General features: G+C 37.0%; 1 protein-coding gene across 1 annotated transcript in view; it reads left to right on the top strand.

The window, feature by feature from the left end:
• The window catches only part of FER (FER tyrosine kinase), a 130245-nt gene that overhangs the window by 107405 nt on the left and 11005 nt on the right, over positions 1-11835 (top strand). Inside the window, exon 17 of the mRNA XM_015826368.1 lies at positions 10827-10981. Within this exon, the coding sequence (XP_015681854.1) occupies positions 10827-10981 (155 nt within the window). The remainder of the gene's footprint in view (positions 1-10826; positions 10982-11835) is intronic.

Genomic DNA, 11835 nt, shown 5'->3' with positions numbered 1-11835 from the left:
TGACGGCTGTGGCCAGGGGGGCGTTTTACCGGGTACGCCTGGTTTACCAGTTGCGGCCTTTTCTGGACCGGGATGCCTTGCGCACAGTTACCCATGCTCTTGTCACCTCCCGCCTGGACTACTGCAATGCTCTCTACATGGGGCTCCCCTTGAGGAGCACTCGGAGGCTCCAGTTAGTCCAGAATGCAGCCGCGCGGGCAGTGATGGGAGTGACTCGTCGCTCCCATGTAACGCCGCTGCTGCGCAAGCTGCACTGGCTGCCTGTGGCCTTCCGGGTGCGCTTCAAGGTGTTGATTATCATCTTTAAAGCGCGCCATGGCATCGGACCTGGTTACCTCCGAGACCGCCTTCTGCCACAGATTACCTCTCACCGGCCGATACGTTCCCACAGAGAGGGTCTCCTCAGGGTGCCGTCAACCAGACAGTGTCGGCTGGCGACCCCCAGGGGGAGAGCCTTCTCTGTTAGAGCCCCCACCCTCTGGAACGAACTACCCCCAGAGATCCGGGTGATTCCGGATCTCCCCTCCTTCCGCCGCGCCCTCAAGACATGGCTATTTCAGCTGGCAGGACTGGCCTAAGGGGTATTTTAAATCTGGTTTTAAAATAACTTTTAAAAAAAGAAAAAGCCTATATTAATATTTCATTTTAACCATATTTTAAATTTTGTATATTGTATTAGCAATTTTTTTTTAAACTGGCTGTAAGCCGCCCTGAGTCCACCAGGAGAAGGGCGGGGTATAAATATGATTAAAGTTAAATTAAAGTTAAAGTTAAAGTATTAGATAAAATATTTTTCACTGTTACTGAAAGTGCATCAATGATCAATAATAAGTAGCCAATATGATAAGAATACTTAATCAGAATAGGGGACGAATAGAAATTTCTATTACATTTAAAGATATATTTTGTTAAAGTTTGTTAAAATGAAATCATCATTTGTCTACGGATTTCTATTTTGCTTTGTTTTAACTGATAAGCAATAGTTTTATGGAATTTATACTGTAGATATAGATAAAATTTCAGCTGTATGTTCATATCCACATTCAGCATCCAAATAAAGGCTGAATCTTAATTGACATTTAAATTAGATAGTAATATTTTCCATATTGGTGTGTTATATATAACTTCAGTAATGTAGTAGTCAGGCAACATAATGGAAAAATATTGTTATTTTTATAAGCTAGACAAAAACTATAGTACAGGGGTCTTCAAACTTGGCCCTGTTATGACTTGTGGACTTCAACTCCCAGAATTCCTCAGCCAGGCACGCTGGCTGAGGAATTCTGGGAGCTGAAGTCCACAAGTCATAAAAGGGCCAAGTTTGAAGACCCCTGCTATAGTACTTATCTGGCTAGTTCTGAATTGTTTACATCCTGGGTACACAATCTGGCCTTATGCTATCTGGAACTCTTTAAATTCAAGTCAGTTGGAGGACACCTGCTATTAGTCTGAAGGAACTGTTATTTATTCTTTAGAATTTCATATAGAATTCTATCTCAAGTTTACTTGTAATCCTGAGGATGGGGTCTGGTCTTTTTGCAAGTGCTTTATCACTGAGTGAAGCTTCACACAGTGGGTGGGTTTGTTTCTACTTATTCTGCAAATGTATTCTTTTTAAGATGAGCAAATAGATGAGTGGCACAAATATGAATTAATATTTTGTAGAGCAAATTATTTTTAATGGTATCTGGCCAATGATTACACATTTATCTAAGTATTTTTGGTAAGTCATGATAATCTAAATAGAAGTTTGATTTGTTTGTTACACAGCAAAGGCAGATTAGTAAATATTTATCGGATTAATCAATTGAGATGTTTTGTTCTTTCAAAATTCATTCTTTCCAGAAATAAAGACATCTTGAAATTACTGAAACCAAAAATAATGCTGATTTAATACTTTGGTTGTTTATATCTCTTGTAATGGCATACTTCAATTCTTCAATCTTCAATCTTTAATAGTATTCACAACACAACAGTATCTGAGAATGCTTTTTTGTCAGTTTGCTAATGTGCTAAATTGAATTGAAATTAAATATATGGGTTATTGACCCTGGAATATGTTTGTCATTTACAGATATGTGTGTCCTTCAACAAATGTTTCCCATTTTGTTGCACTTGTTAGGAAAAGGCTTATAAAGGCTTTCTGAGCAGCTTAGCCCTAGATCAGTCTTTAACTTATGTCACTATCCTTGCATTTTTCATGCCAAAATAGCTGTTTTTTAGGATTACTCCAGAGTTTTTGTTAAATCATACCTGAAAATGGTTCTAACTTTTGGTTCTCCTAATAAATATAACATTGTCACCATAGTAATTATGTAAAAGCTATCTGCACTTACAAAGATATGAGGCTAGGCTACACATTAAATAAAACACTTTTTTAAAAATTGGCCATTTGTGTATCTTAATAAATAATATAAATTTCTGATTTCTTTTTAGGGTCAGATCTTTATCAGAAAAATGTTAGCTGTGATAAAAGAACCTATATTGACAATAATATTTAATAAAGGGAGCCACTTATAATTATTTTACATTAATATTGCCAGCTTCTTCAACTATTACATTTATATACTCTAGATTTTAAAAAAACAGCTGGTTGGTGATGTTGCAAACTCATATTTGGTGTAATTTAAACTGCATAAACTCTTTAATTCTGGAATTTCTATTTATAACATTTCCTTTATTTGATGAAAATGAGACAACAAAGTGTTAGGAAAGTTTTAAAGTCTATCAGTTAAATAGATACAAGAATTGTTATCACACTTTCAAAAACAAAACATCTACTAAAGTAATATATATATAAAATTGGAAATAAACTATCAGAAAAGATCTAAAAGACAGAAAATAATTTAGTATACTACAAAGACTATTAATCCAAATCTCTGAAATTACTTCCAACATATAGTCAGTTGATTTACTATAAAATTATGCTGTTTTGCATTTAGTTAGAGAGTAGATATTGAAATGAAGACAAGTCACCTTCTGATATTCTCCAGAAAATAAAAATTACAAATATCATTTGTAGCTGTTTTTCATCTGTGAAGTAGGTTATCGTGCTCCATAATGAGATTGGTCCCCATTAATTTCGAGAAGCATCACTTGCATTTTATTATCATTATCTAATTAATTTGTAGCCTAGTATGTGGTCACTTTCTTGCCAAAATCCCATTTAGTTTAGTTTTGTCATAACCAACAGCATCTGAGAATTAATCTAGGCAGCATAGCCTCAATCAAAACTAGGTACCTCTATGGCTTCTGTTAGAAAAATATTCATTGGGAGATTCAACAATAATCTCCCATGAAGCATCCATATATTTAGAATATGTCAAACAGTTTAGAACAGGGGTTTCCAGACTTGACAACAGAATTCACTAGCCAGCATTGACATTCACAAGTCTTAAAGTTGCCGAGATTTGAGACCCCTGGTATAAAGAACTAACATTTACCCATTGCGCTCTTTTTTCAAGATCCTAGCTTTACACAATTATTAAACACGCTGTGCACTCTTTCAGTGTCATTCATCAATTGGAAAGCATAGTGATAAATTCATACAAGACTATGAATACTCAGGTGCTGGATGGGCTCCTGCTAGAACAATCCTACTAGTAACTGTTGTTCTAAATAATCAAACTGATAGTGGACTCCTCCCATCACTACTGTTTTATCTCCAGAGTCATTATCAGATAGTAGTTCCTTCACGACAACAAGCTTGGTAAATTGCAGTTAGATATTTGCTGCTTCCAATGCTATCTGTGTCAGCACAGGTGAATTTTAGTGCACCTAGTCCTCCTGCTATTTTCTTTTCAGGCTTCTGCGTGTATAAAGCATAATCAGTACATCAATTACTGAAACGCAGCAGAGAAGATAAAAGCAGTTTCTTCCACTCAAGCAAAAATGATAATTTGGTTGGCAACTCCAAAAGAAAACAGGCACTCCATCTACAAATTATTTGGCAAGTCTGTCTATTCCACATGTCATCTTTACTGTTAAAAGCTTCTTATTATCACATTGTTACAGAATAAACTCAGATTTGATTGTTTTAGGCAGTTATAATGGTTTTAATTAAGAAATAAAACTGTTGAACTGTGTGATGCTTCTGACAAAGAATTGAAACTTTTGATAGAGCCTGCAAAGCTCCCCTCCCCCTCCCATCCAGCAATTTATTCCAAGAAATTAGGGAATCCTCCAGAGCAGATCTGCAGGTATTTAAGAGTTGCTGAGAAAATGAAAAAAGGAATGCCTCAAAATTAGTATTTGTTTCTATAATATGAAACTATGAAAAGTGTTACCTTGTAATATTCTAATGATTCTTTATTCACAAGTGGTAAGAAATACCTGGCTTCTATTAACAAATTATTTGAAGTAAAGTCTCAGAACAGTAGCCATACTCACTAGGGCCATGTCCAGACATCTGCTTTGCCTTGGTCACCCTCCATACCAGACTCTACAGGAAATTGTGCTACCTAAAATTTTGCTGTCCCTACAAGGATGCTCATTGCAAACATCCAGAATAGGTCTATACTGAGCTACTGTCCACAGAGCTTTAATAGGCAACATTCTAAGCAACATGATTGGCAGTTCCTTTATCTGAAATTTCAGTGCCACCTATCATCATCCAACATATGAAAAGCCTCCTCCAATTGACGGCAACTGCATTTTTTCCTTTTCTCTTATTAAGTTTTTGAACTGTTAATCCTTTAGATAATTGACTTTTTGACCTAATATCCACTAGGCGGCAGCAAGACTCCTCCTCCTCCTCCTCCTCCTCCTTTCATGATATGAGATGGAGGGCAAATAAATTTCATAAATAAATCTATATCCCACTTTTATTATTTTTACAAACAACTCAAACTGGCAAACATCCATTGTTTGGTTTTGGTTTTGTGTGGTTAAGTGGATCAGTGCTAGACTCTAAGAAAAAAGGTAGTTGTCAGGACCAGTGTGGGAGTAGTAAACTAAGAATATAATAAAAGAAAAAGCAAACAGCAATTACAAGAAAGGGTATTCTAAAACACAGTCTACAGAAATATAACAGCTGCATCTTTCTAGTGTGCTCTCAGTTTGGAAGATTAAGCCAAGGACATATTAGTCAATTTCAAGGTTTTGCATTCTGTAGATTAACCATTGAACATTCTGACCACAAAGTGGCAGCAAAGAGTTATCCTGCTCGCCAGGATTTGAAACCCAGATGACGGACTGTTGTTGAAAAGCTGGAATTTGAGAAAAAGATTAATCTTGTAAGCCAAAAAAGACTTATCAATTTCAAGACTACATTATCTGAGGCACCCACTGGATCACACCATTTTTAAAAAAGGGGAGGGATGCCTACAGAAGCCAGAATTTCAATCTCCTTTGATCTCCACCGGTATCAGGCAGATGGCCTTCCCACAAAGTTTCTCCAGAAAACTAGAGAGTACCTACTAAGGGTCCCTGTTTAATAGATAGTGTGGCAGAATGGAGTTTGATAATAGGCATACTCAGTGGTAGCTCCCCTCCTGTAGGACAGTTTGCATCCTGAGAAAAGGGTGGTTTCCAATTGTATTACCTACTGTGTTTCCCCAAAATAAGACCTATCCCGAAAATAAGCCCTAGCTTGATTTTACATGTGCACCCAATCTAAGCACTATGCCAGTGATGGCGAACCTATGGCACGCGTGCCAGAGGCGGCACTTGGAGCCTTCTCTGTGGGCACACGTGCTATTGCCCCAGCCTCACCTCTCTCCACGACCCCCTCCTCACCAGCAGCCCCCTGGAGGAGAATCACCCCGGAGCATGGCCCACACGGAGCAGCACAGTCAAGGACATGGCAGCCAGGCAGCGTAGACAAGACACTGCCCTCACGCCCCATCCTGCACAGTTGATGCTGCAGGGCGTGGGCAGAGGGCGTGGCCACCATGGCACTGCTGGGCTGCCTGGGCGATCTGCGGCAGGCCCTGGAGGCGGTGAGTGGCCCTGTGAACAGACTGTGGGCAGGGCCAGTTTTGGGGCACTCGGTCTCTAAAAGGTTTGCCATCACTGCCCTATGACCAAAATAAGTCCTAGCTTTGGGGTGAGGCGCATATGTAAAAATCAAGCTGGGGGGATGGAGCTGCCCCACGAGCCCCGCACCCGTTTACCTTAGGACCGCTGCAGCCAGGCCTCCCATGCCCCGACACCTGTTGCACTGCTGTGTGAGTTCTGCAGCCACTTGTGGCCGCATGCCACATGGCCCATCACGATCAGCGTGATGAGGCTTGTGGCCTCCTATCACAAGCGGTGGCACTGACATGATTGGCGCAAAACACCATGCGGCCTCCGTGGCCTGCCACAAGCCATACCACAATCAGCTCAATGAGCCATGTGGCTTCCTACTGCAAGCAGCAGTAGCCGCGTGATTTGCACGATGAGCCGTGCAGCCTGTTGCTGCAAGCAGCAGCAGCGGTGCGGTGCACCATGTGGCTGTAAGCAGCCACAGAAGAACTCAGGCAGTGGGACAACAGGTGTCGGGGCGTGGGAGGCCTGGCTGCGGTGGTCCTAAGGTAAGACCTGGTGTCTCTTTTAGAGGCAAAAAAAATATAAGGCCGGGTCTTATTTTCAGGGAAACACAGTGGCTAATAAAAATGGCTTTACTGGTTGTTTTTTGGGGAACTACTCAAACCTTTCTCAATTTTTAATAATTTTTATTCCGAAATTATTTTTATTTCTCAAAAAAGTAGTTTGATTTTTCTCAAAAGGCAAAAAATATTTTACTTGAATAAAAGAAAAATGAAAAATATATAAAAGGAAAGAAAAAAAGAAAAGAAAATAACAGAATAACAGAGTTGGAAGGTACCTTGGAGGTCTTCTAACCCAACCTGCTGCTCAAGCAGGAGACCCTAAACCATTTCAGACAATCCCTTCTTAAAAGCCTCTACCCACAATACCATTAAAGATTTTTTTTTAAAAAAAAAATTAAAGTTATTTTTGATCTTCCTTACAGCAGGTGCAATCAAAATTATTCCTCCTCCCTCTTAAATATAATTAGAATCCTCACCCATTTATTAAATACTTTTTTAATCATCCAATCTAAAAACCATCATCCTAAGCTTAAAACATGAAATTTGAAGGATGGCTGCTGCTTTACTGCTTTCCTTCACCAGCAGCACAAGCAGAAATGTTTCTGTTTTTTAAAATAGAATCTAGTTTGGAAAATTCTCTGAGATTATTTATCGGTATTCTTGGGGCTTCTTTTTGTGGTTTATCCCCAGAGCTGCTTTGCAAACATAAAAAAGCAATGCTTCAGGGTCTAAATTTGGCTTCAGTACAGAAGTAGTAATTCTAACATGAACATCCCATGTCATTTGGATGTAAGCATCCCTGCTTCCCATATGGCAAGGGGACTGTTTTGCTTTACTCATTTTCCAATCAGTACTGATTCTGGCAGGTATACCTTGCATCTGTTCAGATGAATAGTGTTGCTAATATGTCTTGGAAGAGCTTAAATCTGTTATGAATACTGTGGAAGTCATATTCTGTGTCCACAAGGCTGAATTTGCATCCACGTTGAAATCCACAATCATCCACATTGAAGATAATTAAACTCCTTTTCTCCTGGCTAAGAAAGAAGTTTGCTTAATATGGGTATATGGGCCATGAATGAATAATAGCTTTGTCTGAAGCTGAAGTTTCAATTTTTCTTTCTTATATTTCTTTGCAGTTTTTGAGCCTGTCATGAAATATTCCTTTAAATGGGCAATTTGCTTATCCATAGCAACACAATACTGTATTTTAATAACCATGAAATAAAGTTCCATCCCTTCATTCAAAACGTGCCTATTTTTTGAAATGTTAGTTCAGTATCATTGCTCAAACTAGCATAATTTATCACCTTTACTATAATGACTTTAGTTTATGCCTAAGGAAAAAAACAAGTAAATCTATGGCTTTTATTCAACTTGTATATAAATAAAATTCCATTTAAAAACTTATAATTTATCATATTAATCCTTAAAGAAATCTTAATTCTCAAAACATAATTTATTATTGATGCATAGCAACCTGTCTATTAGGAACATTAGCAAAGTTGATGATAAAAGTAAATAGGAAATTCTTCATACATCTTTTTTTCAGGAGTAGTTATTAAAGCTATAAGTATAATTCTGTGTATTAAATGCTTGTGTACAATAGTTTAACAATTTCCTTTGCACAACTGTGCTCATAAACAAATGGGAATTAAGCTCTTTTGGACTGCTTTTAAGAATATTTGAGTTGAAAAGAGTTTTTCTACTGCAGTTTTCACCGAGCCTTTCTGCCTTTCATTTGAGATTTCTGTTTATTTTTAGCTTTGTCAACTGCAAAAATTCTCCAATTATTTACGTCTGTGAGAGCTATAGTAAAATGATAGGAAGTTGATCCTCAAAGAGCTCTGATAATCAAAATACTAAAATACAAATACAAAATTATCATGATCCTAAGCCATGTCTTGAAGAACATGGTCCTGGTTCATTGATAACAGAATAGTTATTTTTTTTTAAATATAGGAAAGGACATTTCCCCATAATTCTTTATACAGGCAGTCCTCAATTTACAACCACAAGTCAGCCCAAAATTTCTGTTGCTAAGTGAGACAGTTTTCTTGCCACAGTTGTTTAGTGGATCATTGTAGTTGTTAATAACATGATAAGTAACTGGCTTCCCCATTGACTTTGCTTGTTAGAAGGTTGCAAAAGATGATCACATGACCCCAGGAAATGCATCTGTTGCCAAGCACCTGAATTTTGATTATGACCCTGGGGATGCTGCAATGGTCATAAGTGTGAAAAATGGTCATAAGTCACTTTTTTTAATGCCGCTGTATGGTCACTAAATGAACCATTGCAAATCAAGGACTACCCATAGCATTCTCCAAAATTCTGGTATATTTTGAAAGCAGATCTTAGTTTTGTTATGGTATGCTCTAAGTGTGATTGTGCTTCAGTTCCAAACACTGATTGATTGATTGATTGATTGATTGATTGATTGATTCCCCACCTTTATTATTTTTACAAATAACTCAAGGTGGCAAACATATCCAACACACTTTCCTCCTATTTTCCCCACAACAACAACTCTGTGAAATAGTTTGGGCTGAGAGTTATTGGCCCAAGTTCACCCAGCTGGTTTGATTATTAGTTTTCTACACACACGCGCACGCGCGCGCGCACACACACACACACCACAGTAAAAAACAACAACATCTTCTTGACAGGACAAATTGTGTATAGTGTAATACAAATCATGAAGTTCTGCTTTTAGCTTAGAAACCATTCTGGTTGCCTAATCAAAGGCAACAAGGAAAAAGGCTTGGAAGATGATTCCACGTTTTAGAACAGCAAAAGCAATGGAGGCTTCTCCCTCTTCCATTCCTCATTACTCTAAGTATGAGGGTAACAAGGGCAGGTATAGCTAATATACCTGCATCCTCCTCATGGAACAGAAAGTTGAGTTTCACAAGATTTCATAATAGCTGAACAAGACTAGAAACATCATCGTATTCCATAATACTATATGTTGAATTTTCATCAGTCTTTCTTCTTTTTGTTCTCATTTTCTCTTGATCTTTCCCTTTTTTCTTTTCTTCTTCTGTTCCTGTTTTTGATGAAGGAGAAAGGGGCAAGGCTGTGAGTTGGTGTCTGAAAAAGAATGCTTTATGCATATTCATGAAAGTGGGGGGGGGGCAATTTATTTTTATGGTTAGAATGTTTTACATGTAACTAATTTTAATCAGCAGTATATTGATTATATTAATAATTGTTTAATTTTTGCCTTGATCCTTTTTTCTTTTCTTTTTTGGAGTGTGGCCTGTAGCAATGTATATGCACATACATAGATACACAATTATTTGAATGGGAAGTGCATTTAGCAGATTAGCAATGTAGAGAAATTGTGTGTGTGTGTGTGTATCATTTTAAAAGCAGACTTCCTTTCACATAAATACAGTATTAAAGTACACCAGAGTGAATTTTTGTTCCACCTTGTCACAAAAAAACCCCTACTGTTGGCTATCTTACTTCAACGACTATAATAAGATTCATTATTTCAATCCTCTCTGTGTGAAACTGAATTTGAAAACAATTTAAAATCTCCAGTTTGTCAGAATATAGCAAACAGACTACTGAGATTTGGTGTTCAAATCAAATCACCCCAATTTTGGAAGAATTTAGTTGGCTGGCTTTTCACTTCTTTCAAACTTGTTGTTTTCCAATAGTGCTCTCCAGATGTTTTAAATATCATCTTCCATCATATCCAACAAGTACAATCATTGCCAAGGAATGTGAAAGTTATAGATCAAAATATACACTTCCAATATTTTCTGATATATTTGATCAAATATTTCTTAAAGTGAAGAACAAACGTAAGAGTATGGACTTTAAATTAGAAAATGCAATTGAAATAACAAGAAACAAGTGGTTGGCCTTTAAATCACATATCTCATTAGCAATCAGTAGCAAAGAACAATATTTTGAAGTAGCCCACAGTAATAAATACATAATAAATATATTTTTAAATATTAAATTGTATTGTTTCTTTCTCTTCTGCAATAAACAGTTGTGAGAAACTGGACTAGATTTGTTGCTCTTAATTGTACTGGAAATAATCCTCGAAATAATGTTATCTTAGCATATTTTTTCCTTGGAAGCTCTCATATTGATGGTGCAAAAGTACTTTATTTTCCACAAATTATATTGCACATTTTTACCTCCCCACCCAGTGAGTTAGGTTTTTTTTCTGGTACAAAAAGAATGAAATTATATTGGCCTCTCATTTAGCTTTTTAATAAAAAAAAATATTGTTTTTGTGTTGGCCTAAAGAGCGTTTATTTTTTAATACAGGGACCTTGCTGCAAGAAACTGTCTAGTAGGTGAAAATAATGTTCTGAAAATTAGTGACTTTGGGATGTCTCGTCAAGAAGACGATGGAGTATATTCATCTTCAGGATTAAAGCAAATTCCAATCAAGTGGACTGCCCCAGAGGCCTTGAACTATGGTAAGAAAACATTACTGCTATCAGTAATTTCCCCAGCATACATTGTTTGAATAACACAGTAGGAGTAAAACACTTAAAGATACTTAAATGCCCTTAGAATCAAAACCTTTAAACTTTTAATAATTTGGAGCCCAATAAAATACCAGGCTTTTATAGCAATTGATATTGCTGATGAATTCCTAAAGAATGAGACTTGAAAACTAGGACAACTTTGAAAACTTTCAAAATAGAAGACTCCTGGAACCTGAGCTAAACATTAAACGTGTATTTGGGAAATAAGCACTGTACACAAAATACTTCTCACTCTTATTTTTATATAGCATTCTTCTTTAGAGGAAAAAAACACAATTTCCTTGGTTGATAGTCAGCTGCTTTTATTTTTACTACTTTCCTCTTTTGTTTACTACTTTGCTTTCTGTACACTTCTACCAAATGGCTGTAAAAATTACCTTCATTTCAGCTACACATAATGTAACAACTAAACCAAAAAGTCCATTATTTCCTTGTTTTAGAAATAATACTGTGTAGGGTCTATATTTTCTTCGCCTGTGTTTTTTTTCTATTTTAAGTAATTATTTATCTCGAAGAGGTCTGTCCTCCTAAACTGCTTGTTTGTTTGTTTGTTTGTTAAATTTATATGCTTCCCATCTCACTATCCAAAGCAACTCTGGGATGCCATTAAACTTATTCAGTAGTCTTTGATGAGGTAGTTTGTCAAAAGCTTTTGGAAAATCCCAATACATGTCAAAAAATCCCCTCAGATAACATACCTGCTCACAAGTATATACCTCTTAAATAGGACCTACTTCTCTAGACATTCTCCTCCTGCTTTCCAGGTGTGGCAGGCAGGAAAT

This window comes from Protobothrops mucrosquamatus, unplaced genomic scaffold, assembly GCF_001527695.2.
Source record: "Protobothrops mucrosquamatus isolate PMUCROS unplaced genomic scaffold, P.Mucros_1.0 scaffold3080, whole genome shotgun sequence".
NCBI classification, from domain to species: Eukaryota; Metazoa; Chordata; class Lepidosauria; order Squamata; family Viperidae; genus Protobothrops; species Protobothrops mucrosquamatus.
The sequence above is the reverse complement of the archived record's forward strand: the minus strand, read 5'-3'. Positions and strand labels throughout refer to the sequence as shown.